The sequence below is a fragment of the Podospora pseudocomata genome (assembly GCF_035222375.1).
Source record: "Podospora pseudocomata strain CBS 415.72m chromosome 1 map unlocalized CBS415.72m_1, whole genome shotgun sequence".
NCBI lineage: Eukaryota > Fungi > Ascomycota > Sordariomycetes > Sordariales > Podosporaceae > Podospora > Podospora pseudocomata.
In genome coordinates, this window is record NW_026946363.1 from 1,616,704 (window position 1) to 1,638,662 (window position 21,959).

General features: G+C 53.0%; 8 protein-coding genes across 8 annotated transcripts; 4 read left to right on the top strand and 4 right to left on the bottom strand.

The window, feature by feature from the left end:
• Positions 1–168: 168 nt before the first annotated feature.
• dus2 (tRNA-dihydrouridine synthase 2) lies at positions 169–2,766 on the top strand. The gene is made up of 2 exons (XM_062885145.1): positions 169–1,442; positions 1,507–2,766. The coding sequence occupies exons 1-2, from the start codon at positions 1,004–1,006 to the stop codon at positions 2,616–2,618; spliced, it is 1,551 nt and encodes a 516-aa protein (XP_062748085.1). The 5' UTR covers positions 169–1,003; the 3' UTR covers positions 2,619–2,766.
• PPE1 (Protein phosphatase methylesterase 1) lies at positions 2,433–4,700 on the bottom strand. Its single transcript, XM_062885146.1, has 2 exons — positions 3,148–4,700; positions 2,433–3,083 (listed from the first exon to the last, which is right to left on the bottom strand). The coding sequence occupies exons 1-2, from the start codon at positions 3,680–3,682 to the stop codon at positions 2,917–2,919; spliced, it is 702 nt and encodes a 233-aa protein (XP_062748086.1). The 5' UTR covers positions 3,683–4,700; the 3' UTR covers positions 2,433–2,916.
• Positions 4,701–4,935: 235 nt separating this feature from the next.
• On the top strand, positions 4,936–5,944 carry QC762_0005510 (uncharacterized protein; the record flags this gene model as incomplete). The annotated part of the gene is made up of 3 exons (XM_062882815.1): positions 4,936–5,380; positions 5,690–5,771; positions 5,849–5,944. Exons 1-3 carry the CDS (start codon positions 5,352–5,354, stop codon positions 5,942–5,944), a joined length of 207 nt encoding a protein of 68 aa, XP_062748087.1. The 5' UTR covers positions 4,936–5,351.
• Positions 5,945–6,637: 693 nt separating this feature from the next.
• Positions 6,638–9,275, top strand: QC762_107380 (uncharacterized protein; the record flags this gene model as incomplete). Its single annotated transcript, XM_062885147.1, has 2 exons — positions 6,638–8,534; positions 8,594–9,275. The coding sequence occupies 2 exons, from the start codon at positions 6,638–6,640 to the stop codon at positions 8,989–8,991; spliced, it is 2,295 nt and encodes a 764-aa protein (XP_062748088.1). The 3' UTR covers positions 8,992–9,275.
• A 1,653-nt stretch (positions 9,276–10,928) lies between these two features.
• QC762_0005530 (uncharacterized protein) lies at positions 10,929–12,196 on the bottom strand (the record flags this gene model as incomplete). The annotated part of the gene is made up of 2 exons (XM_062882816.1): positions 10,929–11,410; positions 11,470–12,196. The coding sequence occupies 2 exons, from the start codon at positions 12,194–12,196 to the stop codon at positions 11,202–11,204; spliced, it is 936 nt and encodes a 311-aa protein (XP_062748089.1). The 3' UTR covers positions 10,929–11,201.
• A 53-nt stretch (positions 12,197–12,249) lies between these two features.
• QC762_0005540 (uncharacterized protein) lies at positions 12,250–13,615 on the bottom strand (the record flags this gene model as incomplete). Its single annotated transcript, XM_062882817.1, has 3 exons — positions 12,968–13,615; positions 12,623–12,797; positions 12,250–12,570 (listed from the first exon to the last, which is right to left on the bottom strand). Exons 1-3 carry the CDS (start codon positions 13,084–13,086, stop codon positions 12,250–12,252), a joined length of 615 nt encoding a protein of 204 aa, XP_062748090.1. The 5' UTR covers positions 13,087–13,615.
• A 548-nt stretch (positions 13,616–14,163) lies between these two features.
• On the top strand, positions 14,164–17,405 carry QC762_107400 (uncharacterized protein; the record flags this gene model as incomplete). Its single annotated transcript, XM_062885148.1, is given in 5 exon segments — positions 14,164–14,264; positions 14,280–15,154; positions 15,214–16,245; positions 17,020–17,180; positions 17,237–17,405. The coding sequence occupies 3 exon segments, from the start codon at positions 16,117–16,119 to the stop codon at positions 17,403–17,405; spliced, it is 459 nt and encodes a 152-aa protein (XP_062748091.1). The 5' UTR covers positions 14,164–14,264; positions 14,280–15,154; positions 15,214–16,116.
• A 613-nt stretch (positions 17,406–18,018) lies between these two features.
• On the bottom strand, positions 18,019–21,131 carry QC762_107410 (uncharacterized protein). Its single transcript, XM_062885149.1, has 3 exons — positions 20,916–21,131; positions 18,568–20,857; positions 18,019–18,499 (listed from the first exon to the last, which is right to left on the bottom strand). Exons 1-3 carry the CDS (start codon positions 21,002–21,004, stop codon positions 18,245–18,247), a joined length of 2,634 nt encoding a protein of 877 aa, XP_062748092.1. The 5' UTR covers positions 21,005–21,131; the 3' UTR covers positions 18,019–18,244.
• Positions 21,132–21,959: the final 828 nt, after the last annotated feature.

Genomic DNA, 21,959 nt, shown 5'->3' on the forward strand with positions numbered 1-21,959 from the left:
CGATTTACGTGATACCGCAACGTGAGGGGTTGGGATGCACCACATGCGGTGATACAGATCGGGGGGGAAAGTCAGGGTCGATCCCTTCGTGCAGGTAAGTCAGCTGTCCAAGGTTGGTGGGATGGGATTCTCATCATACGAGGCTGCGTCTAGATAGATAGATCTCTCCCTCGGATGTCCAATGATGGATGACTATGGCACTTGGTAATTTTGCTGGGTGGGTTTTGTGCTGTGATGTCGCCGCCAGTATCCTGAACCAAGTGAAAAGAATATTCTCAGTGACAAATGTGATGACACTGGATTGTGATACTGTGAGGAGGGAATGTTCACATCAGATTGGATATTGGAATTGTCATTCTGCCATGGCTAATCTCCATGGGAATCTTTCGGGGCAGTAGACTCACAGAACAGTTCCAAGTGGCAGTGCTTGGGTCACCTGCTTCTGATCTGAGGGGGAAGCCAGTTCCACGGACACGGTGGTATCCGTACGTACCGGAGTCTCTCTCGGGTTTGAGGATATATATTCGCGGCAAGGTTACCAGCGAAATCGGGATCAGACTGAGCGTAATCCCAACACCATGGTGCGGATTTGTTTCTCTTTAAGATTGATCTCGGGGACAATAAACCGCTCAAGCTTTTCGCCATGTGGTAATACTTGCATTACAGAATGAAGGATCACAGTGAGTACAATAACATCGACTAAGAACCATCAGTCCTCTTTTGCGATATTTGTCCCACCGATTTCAGATTAGTGGTTGTCATGGCAGCGAACCCCTATTCGTTCCAAGAACTTAAAAGAGGGTTAGGGTTGTTGTACACTAAGCACAGCTTCACTTTTTACCGATAAGATAAGGAATTTCATCCCACCTTTGAGCTGCACACCAGCGCGCGCAATTGGATCGGTTCGCCAGCCAGCCAAAAAGTTATTTTTCCTCTCTGGTCGCAAGCCTTCCTCCTTCTTGATCAGCCCGCCGACTGATCGCACCAGCTAGCTAGCTAGTCGATGGCTTTCAGGTCACTCAGCCACCACTCACGGATCCTGTCTCGACTGCTGCCAACCGTTTCCGTTCCCGCTGTTGCAAGAGTTACCGCCGCTGCCCCCACTACTACTACATTTGCGATCAGGACGTCGAACCCCCTTCGAACGATGGCTTCGACGGCGGCAGAGGTTGCCATGCCACCAACCGAACCAGATGTCACCATCCAAGAAACCACATCTCCCGCCAATGCTGTCGGGCGCACCCCCGAAGAAGCCGCCGCGGCAGAGAACGCAGTAAAATGGTGCATCTCCTCCCTTCCCAAAGATGTCCTCGCAAGGAGGGTGCCCATCCCCCCCAACGGCGTCGACTACAGAGGCAAGATTGTTCTCGCGCCAATGGTACGATCGGGGGAGCTGCCGGCCAGGTTGCTGGCGCTCAAGTACGGGGCTGATTTAGTATGGGGTATGTTCCCTCTCCCTTCCTTTCTTTACATTTCTTTGCTAACAAGGTGTGATTGATAAAACAGGCCCAGAAACAGTCGACCACTCCCTCATCGGCACCACCCGGCGCACCAACCCCCGAACCTCCTGCATCGAATGGACCCGCCCCCCCTCCCAAGCCCACAACAAAGCCGGTTACGACGAGAACGTCATCTTCCGGCTTGACCCAACAAGAGAAAAGGGAAAGCTGGTCTTCCAGATTGGAACCTCTGACCCGGATAGAGCGCTCGCGGCGGCGAGGCTGGTGGCGGGGGATGTGGCTGGGATAGACGTCAACGCCGGCTGTCCAAAGCCTTTCTCTACGTCGGGCGGGATGGGCGCTGCGCTGTTGCAGACGCCGGATAAGCTTGTTGCCATCCTGGAGAATCTTACGAGGCATATCATCCCCGAGTTTGGGATTGGGATCTCGGTGAAGATTAGATTGCTGGAGACACCGGAGAAGACGGAGGCGTTGGTTAGGAGGTTGGTAGGGACGGGGATCACGGGGCTGACGATCCACTGCCGGACTACGCCTATGCGACCGAGAGAACGGGCGATAAGGGGGCAGTTGAGGATGATTGGGTACATCTGTCGCGAGGCGGGGGTGGCGTGCGTGGTGAATGGGGATGTGGCGGACAGGCGGGATGGGTATAAGCTCATGGAGGAGTTCAGGGTGGACGGGGCAATGATTGCGACGGCGGCGGAGAAGAATCCGAATGTGTTTTTGAAGGAGGGGGAGGAGAAGACAACGTGGGAGCAATATGCGAGGGAGCTGGTGAGGTTTGCGATGGAGGTGGAGAATAAGATGAGTAATACCAAGTTTACGCTCAGTCAGATTGTGCCGGGGCGGGAGCCGGTTTATAAGACCATGTGCGCGCAGGGGAAGAGTTATGAGGAGTTGGTTAAGGTGATGGGGTTTGAGGAGATGATGGAGATGGCGAGGAGGACGGATGAGGTGTTGAGGTTGGGGGGGTGGGCGCCAAAGAAGGAGGGCAAGGGGAAGAAGGGGCAGCAACAGCAGGTGAAGGGGAAGAATGAGAAGAAGAGGAAGAGTGAGGATGAGGTTGATGGGGCAAAGGAGGTCAAGAAAGAGAAGGTGGTGGTGGTTGCTGAGCCAGTTGCCCAACAGGACGGGCCTGCTCTTGCTCAGGCAGCGTAAACTGAGTTGGTTGTGATTTGGAGATGGATATACCCCTTGTATTATATTTGAGTTATGGGCGAGCATGGTTGGTAGATATACAAAATAGACGGGCAGGCAGCATATGGAATGGAAAATATAGATACGGTTTAGCGTTTGATCTCTTGCCTCGTGGAGATGGACAAATCCACGGACTTTGAACAGTAACCAAACCGATGAACAAATTATGAACTTTCCGCAATGGTTTCCATATTCACATTACACAACCCCATATGTATTCCCTTTCATCCCATCATGATTACGCATCCCCACCCCCACCCTAAACCCTCCTCCCCTGCGCCAACAACTCCGACACCTTCGGCGGCAACACCAACGCACTCCTGTCATTCCTTCTGTAAAAGTCCACCAGCGCCACCGCCGTCTTCTCAGGCAAGTCCTCATGAATAAAGTGCCCCGCCTCAGGAAACACCTGGAGAGCATATTTCCCTATTTTTGTTTCTGTCAGCAACCATCACCTCTCATTTCTCACGTATAGAAAGGTAAAACACACCCTGCATCTGCCCAATAGTCAACTCGGTATCCAACCTATCCGTCCCCGCCAAAAGCAACATCTTCCCCGCCCCCTTCCCCAATCCCGTCGCCCCTTGCCCCAGAAACTTCTTGCTCAATCCCACAAACCACCCTTGCCAAAACGGCTGGGTAGAACTAAGATCCGTCCGCCATTTCCACGGTTTTGACACCTTCGTTGAGGGTGGCTGTTGCTGTGGTTGTGTGGTTGTGGTGGTGGTATCGACTAGTAGAGCAGGGACACTAACCCTCGCACTGACGCTATTTCTTATTGTTCGTGACCTAACATGCCATTCTATGCCTTCCTTTAATGAATGAAACCCCTGTGGCCGGGTGCTGAGGTATGTCTGCATTGACTGCAAGGCGTCTAGGGCTGAGCCTTCGACAACATCGAGTACTGCGTATCCCAGTAGGGAAACTGAAGGGGGAAGAAGGGGTTGGTAGGCGAGTTCGGTGACGACGGCTCCGCCTAGAGAATGGCCTACTAGGATGAGAGGGGGGATGTCAGGCCAGGACATGGCTTTGGCCGTGAGGAGGATTGCATTGCAGAGGTCTTGGGATAGAGTACCGAGGGAGAGGTCGGTTGGTTCGTTGGGGCTGGGGGAGGTGATGGTTGTTAGGCCGTGGCCGCGGGCATCGAGGGAGAGGATGCCGGCTGAGGGGAGACGTTTGCGAATTTCAGAGCCGAGGACGGCGAAGGAGAGGGCGGAGGAGCCGGCGCCGTGGTGGGTTACGAAGAGGGGACCGCCGGTGGATGGTTTGGCTCCTGGTGCTGGGTTGTTGGTGGTTGAAGGGGTAGGGGGATCAGGGGAGGTGAGGTAGACGTGGTAGGTTATGGTCCCGTCTGTTGAGAGGAGGGAGAGTTCACGTTCAAAGTAGGTTGTCCAGGGGATTGGGTCTAAGGACGAGCGGGTTGGAACTCTGAGGAGGGTGTTAGTTAGAAGTTGATATCAGAATGGGTGAGTTAGGGTGAACATACCCTTGTGGCCTTGCAAACAGAGCTCTACCCGGTGATGGGATTACTGTGCCGGTTGATGAGACTGAAGATGCTGACGAGGAGTCGTCATCTTGTGGGTGGTTTGGAATAGATGAGAGAGAACCAAACTGGTCTTCATCTTCTTCATCCAGCTCATTGAAGTCGGGAAGACCAACAGGTGGCTGTAATGTCGTTGCTGGGATTGGCATTGCCGTGGTCCCCATGGCTTGGCTTGGTGCGTAGGCGTGCGCTTGCATCGTGTTGGAAAGTCTTGCTTTTGCCCACTTCTTCTGCAGCTCGCTCATGATCTGTCTCTTCCCAGACGTTGATACAAGCCTTGTTCCCCTTACACCTCCTCCTTCCTGGTGGGGTTTCCCTTGTATTCTTTTTTCTCGGCCGGGGCTTTGATGGTTCACGATGAATGGCGCCAAGCAAAAAAAAAAAAAAGAATGTCAAATCTCAGTAGTACAGACCGTCAGCAAGAATAGAAGTAGTCAATTTGATATCACACGACTCGATGTATCGTGTGACAGGCCGAGTTGGTCGTTGGTGTGGTTGCTTGATGATTGATCATTAGGTGCTGTTCATACAATTGGGAGAGTGAGGTCATTGGTTGTCAGCGCCCAAAGTTTGCGCACTGTGATGCCCCTCAGGCATGTGTGGGCAACCCCGTACCAAAGGCCCTCGTTTACAGTGCCAAAAGATTATGGAGTTACTGTCCTAGATGTGATCTCTTAATTCTTCAAATTTGAAGTTGCACAACATCTTTCCAACATCCCAATCAAGTATCTTTCGCCTCTATTTGTACACTTGACATTTCTTGTGTTCTTACTCAACTCTTTTTCTGGAGAATGACGGTGTTACTCGATGGCTTTGTGGAACTTGACCCAACTTTGAGGAAGAACATGTCGACTTTGACTCAACAGAGAAAGCAGCTCAAGCCAGCTCACATCTGGATATGAAGCACAGTTGGCCAACCGAAGTCGGTACCACCTACCCAAGCAGCGTTCAAGTCGATGCATTACTGCATGAATGATGGCTGTGCACGGGACAGGCGATCCCCTCTCTGGGTGCCCAGGGTTTCCCACTTCGGATGAAGTCGTATCGTTGGCTATGTCAAAGTCTGATGCACTTTGGATTCGAGAATTCCTGCACTTTTGTTGTTCGCTGCAGGGTCAAGGGGTCAGGGGGGATCTCGGGGAGTACAGGCTATGATGCACAATACTTTTGTCGGGAGAAAGTAAGCAAAGGATTCTTTTTCCACGTGTTGAAACAAGCTGACCGTCTTGGGAATGCCTCTGGAGGAAGTTGTCAAGGGCAGACAACATGCCAGTTCACGAAGACATATGTCGTCCCAGGAATACCGCAGGGCTGTTGAATCTGCCACGCGCTTCCGTTAATATCAAGTCTTGAACACTACACTACCAGGACATGACAGCGGGTGTTGACATCAGCTCTTTTCGCCCACTTCAAAGTTTCATGCATCGTAAAAATGTACCAGAGACGCTATCGCTAAAACAACTTTCGGACCCCCACAGCCAATCGGTAGCCAATTGCCCGCCGCAGAGCCGCCCAAGAGGTTGCAAAGCACTGTGCAGGGGTCTTCCACCCAGCGCCCCTTTGCCGCTAAGGTTTCAGATGGCCTCCAGGTCCTCGACCCGCACCCTCGGTTCTCCCCGTTCGCTCCCCCTCTTCGCCTCCTCCACAGCCCGTCGTCGAGGCCCAGGAGACCTCCGGAGTCAATCGACTGGTCAAGGGATCGCCGAATTGCTCGGGTGTTCGTGACGAGGCCAATAGAACTTGACACCTGCCAGCAGGATGCAGTCCCATTCGACAACAGAACCTGTCAAGAATTCGCCCTGAAGCTAGGGATTGCTTTTGTCTGTTTTTTTTTTGCCCATCGCCAGGGCAGCTTTCTCCAGTCCCGTTTCAGATACCCGCTGGGTCCCGTCTCCTTCATGTCTGCCCCCCCCTGTTGATCCATTTTGATCCCTATCAACAAGCCGTCTCTCGCTTTTCCCTCTTTCTGGCCTTCTTTCGTTTCCCGATTTCTGGCTTTTTGGGCCAACAACCGTATATCGACACTTGTGTTGAAAACAGCTTCACTTTCACAGTTCTCCCTCCTCGAGGGGCAACTTGTTTGCCCTCTTTCTTTCCTTTCTCCTCACCATCTTTTCATTCTTTCCAGGTTGATCCTTGGCCAGTTATTTTGAATGCCTCTCTTTTAGACTACCACGATTTTCACTTCTTCGATTCTTAACTTATTCCGGACCGGTTTCGAGGAATTTACATATCAAACCCTATTGACTAAATCTCAGACGTGAAGGGGACGATATATCGAAGAAGAGAGAAGCAGTTGCGAACTGGACATTCAGCAAAACTAGAAGGGCGGATAAGGAAGATATACCGACGACAGAGCACTCGCTGCACACGATTTTTCATTCGATCATTTATACCAACATTTCATTAAACGACTTGAAAAGAAAAGGGGGAAACGATGAAGACGTGGATTTTTAGGGCAGGTTTGGCCGGTTTGGCTCTGGCGAATGGAGTACTCGGCGCGGATATTCTCGAGACAGTAGGATTCAGCAACTGCAACGGCACTGCTGCAGTTTCGGTACAAAGGGTCAACATCAAGTACAACAACGAGGACAAATCAGTAACCTTCGATGTGGCCGGCTCGAGCTCGCAGATTCAGAATGTCACAGCCGTCTTGAACGTCACGGCTTACGGTCAGAACATCTACTCGAACGCTTTCGATCCGTGCGATGCCGCCACCTTTGTTGACCAGTTGTGCCCCGTTCCCGCGGGCACTTTTTCTGCCAAGGGCACGCAAAAGATTCCCGAGGAGTTTGCCAACTTGGTTCCAGCTATCGCGTTTCAGATTCCCGATATTGCGGCCATGGCTACGTTGCAGCTTCAGTCCAAGGAGTCCGGTGAGAGGGTAGCGTGTCTGGAGGCTCAGGTGAGCAACGGCAAGACTGCCGTTGTCCCTGCCGTTTCCTACGTTGCTGCTGGTGTTGCTGGGGCTGCTTTGATCATGAGCGGCATCTCTGCTGCTGGAGCGGTCTTCTCAGGTGCCAGTGCTGCGGCTAGCGGTGCCAGTGCTGGTGGTATGGGGACTATCAGCCCCAGCTTCACCGAGGTCTTCGGCTGGTTTCAGGGCATGGCCATGAACGGTATGATGTCGGTCAACTACCCCAACGTTTACCGAAGCTTCTCTCAGAATTTCGGCTTCTCGACCGGTCTCGTGCCCTGGACACAGATGCAGCTTTCCATCGATCAGTTCCGCAACATGACTGGAGGCAACTTGACAGAAGACAGCGTCGAGTTCTTGAGAGGCGCTACTTTGGTGTACCCGGATGGTTCGTCCTCGACACCTTCCGGCTCGGCTCTCGTGAAGAGGGCATTCGACAACTTTGTTCACCTTGCCAGACGTCAGATCGAGGGTATCGAGACCAGCGTCAACACCACCGAGCCCGGTGTTGTGCCCGAAGGTGGTGCTCCCACCGAGACTATCCGCGTGGCTGTCACCGGCATGCAAGCCTACGTCCAGGAGCTCTCCGTCCCCAAGTCCAACACCTTCATGACTGTACTCCTCATTGTGGCTCTTGTCATCGCCGTCATCGTTGTGGGCGTCCTCCTCGTCAAGATCATTCTCGAGTTCTGGGCTCTCTTCGGCAACTTCCCAAAGTCATTATCTGGATTCCGCAAGCATTACTGGGGCTCCATTGGCCGCGCCATCACTCACTTGATTCTTCTGCTCTATGGCGTGTGGGTTCTGTACTGCGTCTTTCAATTTACCAACGGAGACTCCTGGGCGGCCAAGACCCTAGCTGGTATCACCCTCTTCCTCTTCACCGGCATTCTTGCCTTTTTCTCCTTCAACATCTGGCGTACAGCCCGGAGACTCAAGAAGCAGGAGGGCGACGTTGCAGGGTTGTACGACGACAAGAGCATCTGGGTCAAGTACAGCTTGTTCTACGAGTCCTATCGCAAGGGCTGCTGGTGGATTTTCGTGCCCACCATCATTTACATGTTTGCCAAGGGTTTCGCTCTGGCTGCCACTGACGGCAATGGCATGGTTCAGACGTCTGCCCAGCTCATCATCGAGGGCGTCATGCTCATCGTTCTGATCTGGAGTCGCCCCTACGAGCGCAAGTCGAGCAACGTGATCAACATCACCATTCAGGTTGTCCGCGTTCTCTCGGTTGTCTGCATCTTTGTCTTTGTTGAGCAATTCGGCATCGCCCAAACCACCCAGACTGTGGCCGGTGTCGTCTTGATCGCTGTGCAGTCTGCTCTGACGGGCATCCTCGCCATTCTGATTGCCTGGAACGCGATCAGTGCCTGCTGCAAGAAGAACCCGCACAGACAGAGAAGAAAGGAGATGGGTATGTCATTTCTTATTTACCCCTCTCAGGATCGAGATCTTGCTAACATGGCTCCCCAGAAAAAATGCAACGTGACACCCTCACCCCACTGGATGCGCGCAACTCTCTCCTTCTCGACCGTGAGAAGACGGCGCAGTCTGATCTTACCGATTCCTTCTCCCTGCTCAAGACGGGTGCTCCCCTGGGCACTGTTGACACGAAGCAGTCCCTGACTCGTCCCGTGTCTTCGGCTTCGTCAAGATACACGCCGCCCCCTTCCCAGCCGCAACATACCCGTGATGGTAGCAATGATAGCTCCTACTTCCGCAGCAACAACCGGGAAAGCAGGCAGCCTAGGCTACCAATCTCAGTCAATGGTACGGTGTACCATTCGCAACCGAACCCATACGGAGGAGGTGCTATGGGGTATGGAGGTGGAGGCCACGGGCCAGGAGGGGGGTATGGATATCGGGGATGATCTGAGTGACGCAAAATGTGGCCGAAAACAAGTTTGTTTGTTGAGAACTAGAACTGGAGGATGTAAGGGTGGATGAGATGACGACGACCTACTACCAATGCCTTGTATTTTTATTTTATCATCTTCTTGATTTATTGTTTTTGAAACGATATCTCTGATTATTTGCTAGCCTAGCATTCATAGCTATACCCGATATGTAAATCACCATCATTAAACACTACTCGCCAGGCTTCCAAAAAGACTGTTGGGGTACTGTTATTGAAAATTGTCAGGTTACCCCATTGCGTCAGGTTACTTGGCTTGCGGTCAAATCATCTTATCTCCTACCGTGTACAATACCCGGAAGCAGGCCGGCTTTCCCTTGAGATACTGTGCCTCTTGTCCACCAACGAAAGTGCTATCTACCCACCCGTCATTCATCAAGATCTGGCCAGAACACCACCAAACGTAGTCTTACGTTATAAGCGTGGATCAATGCCCTCGCGCATGCCCGTCTCCCCGTCAACGCCTCCATTACATGTCGGTGTTATTATCATGCCATTCATGTCCCCTGTCTATCGCCGACATCTCCAACAAACCGTTCTGACAGGTAGAAAAAAGGCATGGCCCACCACGCATATCACGTCACACGACGTATCTCCCGACCGCATTTTCCACCTCTCCCTCTTGCCCGGCCCAGCCCCCCCCAGAGACAGCCTAGAACCTTACAGCCCCCCCCATCTCCTTGATAGGTAGGTATACCAAAAGCCGTCATCCCGAAGAGACAACCGAACCAACCCGTAGAGGGTTACCGAGTTCATTAACCGCCCGTCAGCCAACCATTCAGCCCATCAGACCAACTTGACGTCTGACAACAACCAAGATTTCCCTTTTCCATCCCAAAAAAAGGTTCTAGACCTTCACAGACCGCCCACAACCACCCACCCCCCCCCCCTTGCAGCTGCATGACGGTAGAAAAATCCAAACATGCAGATCGAAAAATCCCATGGTCATCGAATACGGGATTTGTGATGTTTTCTTGATTGACTTGTCAACTTCCCATACATAATCAAGATAGCTATTTCCTCATTCGTAACCCATTGCCAGACATCACCTTTTTTCTTATCCCATAGCTCTGAACATGCTAGAAAAGTAAAATCGCAAATCTCGATCCCTTTTTCCCTCTTATGGTGTGTTTTGAAAGATTCTGGACTCAACAGTGACGTCGTCATACACACAAACCAACCTACCACCATCACACAATCGAGCAAGAAAAGGCAACCAACCCTCACACAACAGCTTCACTCATCATTCTGCTATCATCCATCTCCCAAACGTACCTATCCCATCACACAGACGCACAAGCACTCAACATCTGTCCCACGCAAAACTTCCATCATTCATGTTTCCCCCCAAGCCGAACCCATCACTTGTCAATGAATGACGATGATATCAGAACTCTTATATCACCAAAAACCAACTAATAAACCAGTTTATACAAGTCGTAGATACCTATCCGTTCTACCTATCCAACCGTTTTACCTTCTCATCAAAACTCATCCATCCCCCCCTCCCAGAAAAGTCAATGACGCGCTCTGCGGGGCAAGCATAAGACATACCAAGGGGCGGCCTACCACGGAGACAGGTCCGCAAAAAACACAACCATCGAGATCTTCTTTCTCCCACCCACCCCTCGCTTAACCCTACCTACCTCCAGCAGATATGTCCCGTCAAGCGGAATAAAACCGAAACTCCATGAACTCCCCTATCCGGACGGAGCCCATCTCTTGTTCAAGATCGACAAAAACCTGCAAGTTCGATATTGACACGAATAGTGGGTCCTCCCCTCCCTCCCGTCGTGAAAAGGGTGGGAGGGATCATGAATATGTCCTTGAAAAGCACGAGATTGTACGCCCATAAGCCTGATGTGCAAGCCAATAGAAAACACATGACGAATTGTCCCAGTTACATTAACATTGCCCTTTTTGTTCTGAAAAAGAAAATGAGATGTATGTACAAAATTGTCATCACTGTGTACGGGTCCCATCTCAAAAACGCCGTACTTGAGATACCCAGTCGAAAAAAAATGCCAAATACATGGTAATATATAGTGGTCCAAATTAGCAGGTGCGTGTTGCCCAGGACCAAACCGCCACATGCCACCCAAGGGTATAATGCAACCAATATAAACCAAAAAAGAAACGTCCCAACAGCGAGAGGTGACCCCTTTTCTATTGGGCTCGACGGTTGACAATCTCGCCGGCTTGCAGTAACGCGCTCATACCGTCGAGTCTGGCGGCATCTGGGTTCCCAGCTTGGGGATGGGGATGTCTGGACTGTCGAGGATGAGCTGGTGCTTGAGCTGATGCTAGCGAGGGGTAACCCGCGCTGGAGGATTGTGCGGTTACTGGCGGTTGCGAAAGGACGGGCCTGGCATAACCTTTGGCATTGGCATCCATGTCAGTATTTTTCCGATCTTTGGATAGATGGGAGGCGCACCATTAATTGCTGGCAAAGTACCGGCACCACTGGGGTATGGACCACCCTGAAAGATATGTGGCGGTCGTTGCTGTAGGGGGTACTGTTGGTGTTGCGGCTGGCTGAGATCGAAATGGTCTGGTTTCGATGTCAGCAGCGCGTGTATTGGCAGCTGGCCATCGACTGGCGTTCTTGGCTGGCCAAAAGGCGAGCCCGAGGATGTGCTCCCAGACGTCGACTGCTCGCTCTTGAGGGTTGGTGGCCGGTTATCGCCACCCTCGATGCGGCCTGGGTGGCCGTTTGGGCTTGGTAGAGGCTCGCGCGGGAACCGATACCCATTCATCTCGACCGAGTGCATTCCACCTGGAAATCTCTGACCTTCGAAAACGTCCGACAAGGATGGGAGGTGCCTCTGCATGTTGGGTGGCTCGTCCCTCCAATTTTGGGTTCGTTGACTCGGTGCCTCCATCGAGTTGAGCGCGGGGGATCGTTCGTGGCGCTCGGTTTTGCTGATCGTGGGCGAGTGTATCGGCTCGTCTCTTGGCGAGGCGTGAGAAGCTCCAGGGGTTGTGGCAGTCGAGTACTGAGATTCGCTCATCGACACGACTGATCCAAGCCTCTGTCCCCGGCTTGCTGGGGGTTCGCTGCTTCTGCGGCTGTCCTCTTGGCTGCCGCTTCTGCTGGAGCGATGTTGACCAGTCCTTGGGGGGCTCGTGCGGTTGGAACCTTCACCATCAGACATTTTCATCCTTTTCCCTGTATCCTTATCTAAGTAACCCGAATATCAGATCATGGTCGGAGCTAGCCCAAGTGCAGATACTTGCGCAACATACCTTGAGGGGGAGAGCCATGCTTGGCTTTGAATTCTTGCAGGTACAGCATGTACTTCTTGTACTCGGGAGTTTTTTTGTACTCGGCAAGATCGCTTAGGTACTTCTCCTTGATCGCCTGCGCTTGGGACTCATAGGGCTCCTTTTCAGAAGCATTGAGGCTTTGCCAGTTCTCGCCAACAAGTTTGGCGATCTCGGTAAATGATAAATTTCGACCCTTCAGCTCCTCGCGCATCTTGTTTGAGAAGAGCACGTAAGCCGAGGGCGGCCGCTCTGGCGCATTTTCGTCAGGCTAGGTAGCGTCAGCATCGTCGCTCTACCAAGGCACTTGAGCGAGTACAAACTTTGGGATGACGACGGTATTTCCGTTTGGTGACCACAAGGACACCTGCGTCCCGGGCATCTTGCCTGGAGGCATCCGGCCTCTGCGCGTCTTGAAGTCTCAGTTCTTCAATGCTTGGCTGGGTGGGCGAGACGAGAGAAGCATCCGGCGCAATGCCCCTTGTATTCGCAATCCGTCTTTGAAGTTTCTTTCCGCAAAACGTTAGCCACCTGACAAGTTTTCACCTAGATTTGGCGCCTCATACCCTTCTATGACCCAACTTCACTCCTAACGTGTCGCTATTCGCAGAGCTTCATGTTAGCATTGTCTCTCTTCTAACCTCTTCTCTGTCCAAGTGTAAACATACAGATCGGACTCGGTAATATCCAAAATGGTTTCCCATGTGTCAAACCCTTGCTCGAGGAACGCATCCAAGTACTGGGCAAGGCCCAGCTCTCCAAAAACGGTCGACAGTAGTTGCGTCATTCAGCCTCGCTCGTGTACTGCTGAGGTATGGTGCTGGTTCGCGGTGTAACAGGCGTGTTTGTTTATTTGGACTCGAAGTTGTCTAGGTTCTTTCGTCCCGTGCCTTGGGCTCTCGAATCAGAGCGGGCCTGGAGAACGCGGCTCGGCTGTGTAAGCTGAAGCTATGGGACGGGGTCGTGGTGGTGCGCTCTCGGAGCTTCGGTAGGCGTGGACAAAAACAACACAGTGGACTGGAAAGGGACTGTATGTCAAGGGATGGTGGTCGAGAGGAATCGAGCTTCGCTGGCCGGTGGGTTCTTATGAGTGGGAGCCCCGAAACTCGCGATCGGGCTGTTGCTGTACGGCAAGTGTTGCTGGCTGGGGTGCTTCTCGTGGTGAAGTCTCAATGGGAATGTTAGACGGGATTCACAGCAAACATGGCATTCTTGAAGGGCAGTGGTGGCTATTGGGGGTGGGGTAGAGGTCAAGATCTCGATGACATGCTGAATTGGAGGAGAGACAGGAGCTGGTTGACGTGGGACGAAATCGGTATGGAAGTGGAAGGGTGTACAAGTGTGTCTGCTCGCTGGGAGGGCACAGGGTACTTACAGAATACAGACAGACCACGGAACCGGAGCCGGTGCAGGGAGCTCGGGGGATGCCAGGGGGTGTTTGCTCGAATGGGTTATGCCTAGTATAGAGGTACCCGTCGTCGGTGTCTCGCTGCGGAATGCTGGGCGTGGGATTAAAAAAATCGGCTTTGATCTGTGCTTGGGCCTGGACTCTGGCTGAAAAGCAGGAAATGGAGTGCGCAGGTTAATTATCTGGCGGGCAAGAGAATTGCGGTGTCAGCGACATGGGGATCAATATAGTACAAGCAGTACATATGTATGTACGTTAAAAGTCGAGGCAATCAATCCCAGTGCGTGGCTCCCAAAATTGGCTGATTTTGTGGACAGCGGGTCAAGTTCCTAGGTACTCGTCTAGCCTCCTCGGGAAAGGACCGCCTGTGCTGGGTACCGCCGTACACTATGGACGTCTGAATTTTGGCGATAATTGTTACGCTGTCTTGGAGCTTCTCTTCCCCTGCCAGAAAAGTACAGTTACAATCAGCACAGGATGCGAGGGCGCCGTGTCTGCAGCACAGCGCCTTTCTCCACTGATGTTCGACCTCCTCCAGCAGCAGCAACACCCAGCAGCAGCAGAAACAGCAGTTTACCACCTGTCACTGTCTAACATTCGGCTTCAGTGGCGGCCAGCAGCAGCCGGCGGTACCCTTGTGGGAGATTGGCCGATCTACGGATCATAAGTTCGGTCATGGGCATTCTTCTTCAAAGATGGCAAAGTAACACCGGTGCGATAGGTCGATAGGCTGTTTGATCGAGATCTCAACGAAAACGGCCCATGGGCGGCAGGGCAATCTCGTTGTGGTGCTCGTATTGTTGGCCATTTCGCGTTAACCGTGGTTGATATGAATGCCATGATGACGACCAACCAAAGCGACATGGCAAACTCCAAACTCAGTCGGGGCGTCGGACAACGGAAGGGCACTTGGAGGGGGAAGCGAGCAAGGGGGATCTCGATCCTAATCGACACCATGAGGCACATGAAAAAAAAAAACGTACGATAATGATGGATCAGCAGGGCTCCCCACCAATCAGAAGTCGCCCGCCCGCCGCTTTCCCAAGCTGGCGTGGGAGGGCCGTCACGGACTCACGGCAGGGTGGCAGGCACCACCAGCCAGTAGCAAGCAGTGATCACAACCCGCTCAGTTGTTTCTCAGAAAGGGAACACACCCCTTCTGGTCCCAGCTGCGACGGGACCGACGGAATGTTTTTTTCCCTCTATTCGCTGACCTGAGGTTCCTAATTGTGATCAGCTGCTACCAAAGTGAAGACACGATAGTTGGCGGAAAATACCGTTGGCCTACGAAGTAGCATACATAAACTATTCGCATGGAGGGGCATAGGGTAGATAGCCAGCAGGCACAATTATTCCTGATAATGTCAACCATCGACATTTTGCCCCGCGATCGAATCTTTTGCACATTATGCGATGCCACACCCACTCTGTATGTGTCATGTTCAAGGTTCGTAATGGGCAAAATCCGGGTCGAGTCAAAATGGGCAATGTTGACTTCTCGGAGAGAAATCCGATCTGCAAAAGGGCCTAATTGCCCTAAAAGACCCAAATGGGAGATTCCCAGTCATTGGCGCCGTTGGGAAGTGCCGTTTCAATGGGATTTCCAATTCCAGCATAGGACAATTCGGTTCGCAATCAGGCCATGGGTCGCAAGGCTTCAAGATGGCTGTCGTCTGATCGATGGTGGGGTTGATGGAGTGGCCCGCACAAGCCAACTGATGAACAGTGAGCTCTGCAGTCCAGATTCCTGGAAATCGATCAAGGGTCTAGAACGTTAAACGTCTCCGCCCTTCTCCTCCCAGTCCCCGCAAGTCACGTCACCAACAAGGGTCTCTTCTCGGCACGATATTCCCAGAGGAACCTGCAAGTCAACAAATTCCATCCCATCCTAACCCAACATCTTCATCTTGAGCCGAATGCGAACAACTCCGGGACCATACGGAGTACATACCTACCTGCCGTCTGAACCTGCTGGATCGTGTCCCCCCTTCTGTCAAATTCAACTCCAGCGCGTGGACTGTTGAGAACAAGTGCGGTTTACGAGGCTACGGCCAGCGCCCAAAGAAAAAAGGCAAAGCCAAGCTCCAACAACACACCTCCGCTGAGCCAAGCCTTGTGGGGAGCTGTCGCAAAAGCGCTCGACACCCAGTCATCGCCCAAAACGCCATAGCCTTGCTGCAAAAATCGTACGTTTGTCTGAGAGGAGTCTGTTGGTGTCAAGCATTTGCGGTTTCAACAGGGCACATCAGCAGCACCGACTACGGAACCGCTGTTCCAGCTGCTGCGCTATTGAACTTTGGACCATCACAAACCTCGCGGCCATTTTTCGGTGGATATCGCGGCATCGGCTTTTGTTTCTTTTTTACCAAAACTCACTCACTCTACAATTTCCTGATATCAATACCGAACATGGCGTCGCCGAACTCCCCACCCGAGAACGGTGCCTCCGAGACGGAGCCGCCTCGGAATGAGAATTCGTCATCTTCGTCGTCGTCGTCGCCGCTCCCCTCAGCGTCGGTTGGTGAGAACTTGGCGCAGGTAAGCGATCTGTCCCACGACATATAGGCGATGCCATGCAAGCAAAGCATAGTTGCTGGGCTGGTGGAGGTGCCGGTATAGCTTTCGATACCGGCAATGCCATTCATTCTATCTCCGTGCCTTTTCCGGTATTCATACCTCGTCTCCAGCCGGACGCTTTTTGCTGACGTCCTGTCTCTTGCCGTTGCGGTCCAGGCCCTAAAAGATCTTGCTAGGTATGATGCGGCTTTCATTTCTCGGTGTTTTCTTCGAATGTTCATGGCAACTCCCGTAGCATCCCGGCTCGGCCCTGCGTGGGCGTTGGCAAATCGCATATCCACATGGCATGAGATCTCCAGGGTCTCTTTGCCGCCTTACCGTTTACGAATAGGGTTTTAACATTGCTCCCTGCATGCCGCTCCCTTTGGCCGACATATCTGTGGTTTTCTACGTATACACCGCTCCTCAAAGAGGAGAAAGATCAGAGATTCCGGCAGCCCTGTCTGAAGTCAGCAGGACACGCTTCCGAGTCACAGCTTAGCTTCCTACGGATAGTTTCCCCTGCCCTCTGGTTGGGTAGAATGCTCAGAAGGTTCTGTCAACCGACAGCCCGACTGCAGGAAGGACCCTTCGTGCAGCGGTCTGAGAAGTCCCTCGACGCTAGAATCTGCTGACCTGGCTGATCTGTTATGGTCGGGCCCAAATACTGCATGGTCCACCCGTCGCAATGGTTGCCGTGTGAATGACGCGGCGGGCTGAGATCCGGCCCCTTCCTACCTAGGTATCACCCAACAGGAATTTGTCCACATCCCCCCTTTACATCCGAAAAGCTTCGGCACTCCAGTCCAACTCCTGGCCACGAGGGAGGAAGAGAAACCACAGTTCAAGGACGACGAGATCAGTCTTTACTATGGCATATCGCCCGATCTGGACGGTGGTCCCGCAAAGCACAGATCGTGAACCAGATGATTGTGTTAGGTTGCAGCCCGCTGATCAACATGAAAACAAACAGGGGCGAGCAGACTGCCACGGCGTTGGAGAACGACCTGACCAAGTTAGAGAGCAAGTTGGATGAGATTTTGGCCTCGTTGGGGGTCAACATTGATGACGACCTGGAGGAGGGGAAGGACTCCACCAATGCCGACAAGAAGAGCAACGGGGAGGTCGACGGCAAGAAGTGATAGACGGCATGGGTGGTAAGGACGATTTACGATGGGTATGACTAGATGAGACGAGATGAAGACGATAGACGGCAGTTGCCACAGTACATGCGAGCCTATACATGTTGTTGTATGCTTACTTCCTAGAGGCAACCTGTTATAACACTTTCGAACACCCTTGTTTCTTTCCCAGTGCTTTAACAGTACTGAGAAAGCAAGTCTGGTTGCGGGTTATCTTGGAATGACCTGTTTCATAGAGAGACTGGAGCCAAACCCTTTGAGCATTGGGTTTTTGCGTATAAGCCTTGCCAGTTGAGCTGCGGGGAAGCCATATCCAAATGGAACTACACGCCTGACTGATAAAGAACACAGCATGTCACTTTTATTTCATCACGACGACGTCATATTCTAGATGGCGATATTAGCAACTATGGCGGACATTAAGAACACATCTATCCACAGAAGAAAACATGAGGATGAGAGCTGATTCGCCAACAATCATAGAGGAATAAAAGGTTTCGAAGCGAGCATCATTCCAGGACGGGCAAAGTTGAGAAATTGTATCGCACACAAGCCATCTCCCACTTATAAGTGCAAGATGACAGCATTGCTGATCATTCTCCAACACACCAAGTTGGAACAAGACAAGAATGAACATAACAATGGAAAATAGTCATTATCGTAACAAACTCCATACACACCAAACCCCCAGCAAACCATCCATCAAGCTAGGTACCCAACATTTACTCCCACCTCCTTCTTTTGTTTCTCACTCTACCATTTCACCGATTGCTTTCCCGCAACCAGGTCAACATGACAAAACATACGCCCCCTCTCCCACATAATACACAACACACTCTCTACTCCCCGCCAATCGAAATCTCTGCCCCCCAATCCTTCCTAATCGTCAACTCCTCCAGCCCCTCCGTCTTGCTAATCACCAACCCCTTCTCGTTCGCCAAATGCAACAGGCAGATAAAGCAGTAACTCGTCGAGATGTCATCCATCACCGGCTTGGGGTACACCCTCTGCAGCCCGTTCATCACATCGGTGAACTTCAACTCTGGATCCTCCGGCGTGGGGCTCTCAGGTGTAGGGGCAGGGGGTGGTGCCTCCTGTCACGTATCATTAGCATCATTATCATCATACAACCCCCAACAGTATGTGGGCGACCGGTACATACCTCCAACTTCTCCAACCCCATCCCCTTCCAAATCTCCTCCTTCAACCTCCTCACATCCACCTTCTTCGCCACCCTCGCATACTGGACATACTCGGGCCTCACCCTCCTCGACTGCGTGACCAGCATCGTCCCAAACGCCAGATCCGCCGGGTTCGTCACCGTCATCCCCCCAAACGCCCCCGTCATGCCCACCTCCGTCATACCCCCCTGGTTCCCCAACGGCAAGTCCGGAGAGAAGTGCTCCCTCGCATCCGCAAACTCATCATCCATGTCGTCATCATCCGCATCCCCACCCGCAAAAGGCAGCCCGTCATCCTGGAAGAAGTTCGCATCGTAGTCTCCCTGCGGTAAATCATCCGAGAGCGGGTTGCTCTCCGGCGCCTTTTGCGAAGCCCAAAACGCCTCGTTAAGCTCCACCGGCCCGTTGCTGTCCAAGGCTTCCGCTCGGCGGGCGGACACGGCGTCGTGATGGCCCGAGGTGAGCTTCTTCCTGCTGTGGAGGCGGGCCTTGGGCTTGAGGAACAAGGACAAGAGCTGCTTGCTGTTGAAGTGCTTGTCGTCCGGCAGCAGGTTCCGCGTCTTTGACTTCCAGTCCTTCTTCGCCATGGAAATGGTCGTGTTTGACGTCGCAGAGGTGTAAATCGCGTCTGCGCTGGCGGGGTCCAAGGGCGAGGCAAAGTCGATTTCAAAAGGCTGCTTCTCCTTGCGCTGCTTGGCAGGTTCGGTGGTCTTGTTGTTGTCCTTGATCTTGCGGATGCGCCAGTGCTCGGCGTTGGACCAGTTCTTTTGGAGGGCTTGGTCAAAGTAGCTGAGGATGTCCTCGTGGACCTTGTCAGCTTTTTGGGCGTGGGTCATGGAGATGACGTAGTCTGGGTTGGCCGTGTCCATGAGGTCGACCGCGTCGCCTTCACCTTCTGCTTCCCCGCCGTCGTTGCCCAAACCGAGGCCGGCGTCAAAGACACGCATCATTTGGGGTTCGAGAGCAGCTTCACGAGCCCAGGCTTCACCGCCCTCGCCGAAGGCAACATCGCCGCCGAGATCGAAGGTGCCGAGGCCGTCAAAGTCGTCAAAGCCGAGGGGGTTCTCGTCGTCGATGTACATCTCAGACTTGTTGCCAGCCCCGGGGGTCTTCTCCTTCTCCTGGTCTCGCCAATCCTCCGGCGCTCTAAGGAAGGGAATGTCAAGCGAACCAGAAGGATCGCCAATATCAAACTCCTTGAGCGAAGGACACACATCCATCTCATCCAACCGGCTCAGGTCCGGGAAGAACCTCTGCCCAAGCCCGACAACATCAATCTCAATATCCCCCTCGTCCTCCTCCTCCTCGGGCATTTCCGTGTCTTCCTGATCCTGCATCGACCCATCCATACCCTCGTCCTCTCCCCCTTCCACCCCTCCCTCCTCCGCCTTCTTCTTCCTCGTCCTCGAAGTCGACGCATCATTCGCATCGTCACTACTATCAAACACAATCCTCCCCTGCGAATCAATCATCAAATGATTCAACAACAACCCTTTCGCACCCCCCTCATCAAAATCCGCCGACGCCTTCTTGAAAAGCGGATCCACCGCAAACTCCAGCTCAAACTTCTTCAACTGCAACGAAGCAAACGACGGCGCCAGCGTCGCCTCAGACGACCGCTGCGTCTTCTTCTTGGCCTTCTTCCTCACATTCCCATCCTCATCCACCTCATCCTCCTCCTCATCCTCCTCCTCCTCCCCCTTCTTCCTCTTGCTATCCCTACTATCCGCCAACCCGCTCAGCAACTTGCCCGTCTCGGTCGCCACACTGTCCACCCTGCTGGTGTAAATCTTGACACACCCGTCCAGCGTGCAGCTCGCCTTTTGGAAATTGACCCCATCCCCCTCCTTCAGCAAGCTCATGTCATGAAAGTAGTCGATCAAAGCAAAGTTCCACGAGTTGGCCGCGTTGATCTTGTTGTCGGTCGCCATCTTCATCCACTCCTCAAAGTTGGCCAGGATGGGCACCCGCTTCATGGGCGTGACGGCCTTGCCGCCGATCACGACGTCGTTTTCGTCGTCGAGGAAGTTTTCCCTGCCGCTGTGCCGGCGGCGGCGGTTGTTGTTGGGAGTGCGGGGGTTGGATTGGGAGTTGTCGGGCGAGTCTACGCCGTCGAGGTCGACGAGGGCGAGGGACTGGCGGCGGGGGGTGGTTGCGCGGGCGGCGCCTTCGGTGGCGGCTTGACGGAGCTGGTTGACGTGGGCTTCGTGGAGGGCTTTGCGGCCGTGGGAGCGCTGGGCTTTTTCTTGGGCGTCGTCGTTGAGGGGCATTCTAGTGTGGCGTTGTTAGGGGACTGTTGAGAGGTGGGCATGAAGGAGGTGAAACGCACTTCACTGGCGACTTGAAGGGTGAGGCGGCCATGTTCCCCGAGGGGACCCGGCTCACGCTTCTGCGGTGCGCCGCTGATACACGAGGCATCTTGGACTGATTTTTGAACTCTGAGTGCGCTGTTATTGTCGTCGAATCATCTGTTCCAAAAAGGCGATCAGAAAAACAGGTTGTCGCGCTCCTGGCGTCGGTTCGTCGTGGTGGTGGTGGTGGTGGTGGTGGTGGTGGTGGTGGTGGTGGAGGTGGTTGTCGTTGATGGTTGCGGCGTCTTCAAATTTGGCGATTGACTGATTTGTTGGCGGCGACAAACCCCCTCCCCTTCTTGGTGCTGTTTGTTTACTTTGGGCCTCGAACTGCAAAACCGATTGCGACGGCGCGATTGGCTGGCAACGGGTCTGATGTGGCTCGTGCGTATTGAGGAACACGTGCTGATAAGGAATGGAAGTGTGGGGTATATCGCTGGGCGGAATCCGGGGGTGTGGGTTTTGAGAGGGAAGATTTCAACGTGCAAAAGCAAAGCGGTCAGACGGCTCCTTTGATGGGCGGGCGGATGGCTGCAACTGAAAGGTAACGACATGTTGCATTAGGGCTGTTGGATTTGTTTTGAAGGAATGACGGTTGTGGCTGTCTGTGCTCTGTTGATTTTATGCCAACGTCCCCCCGCTTGATATTCATCATGATGCTTCCATCGTACTTCGAAGAGACAAAGCTCTTGCGCCTTTTGGTCCACGACCTTTGACCTGAACTCAATCCTTCTGTCAGTGCACTCATCTTTTCTGTCAACAACCGAGTTAGTTGCGCCTCTAGGTAGTGTTTACCCCAGTTGGCCTATCATCAGGACTCTTTTCCGCATGATGTTGCCCATCTTCAGTCTCCTCACGATGCACCCATATCACACGTCGACGCATGCCGTTTCAAACTGCCAAGGTCTCGACACCCGCTGATTGCTGGGACCCAATCAGCGTCCTTGCCACCGCCGCTGTTGTAGGTACCACCAAAGAGAGCTAAAGCCCACGCGGCCCAGACTGTTTTGTTCGCTAACTCG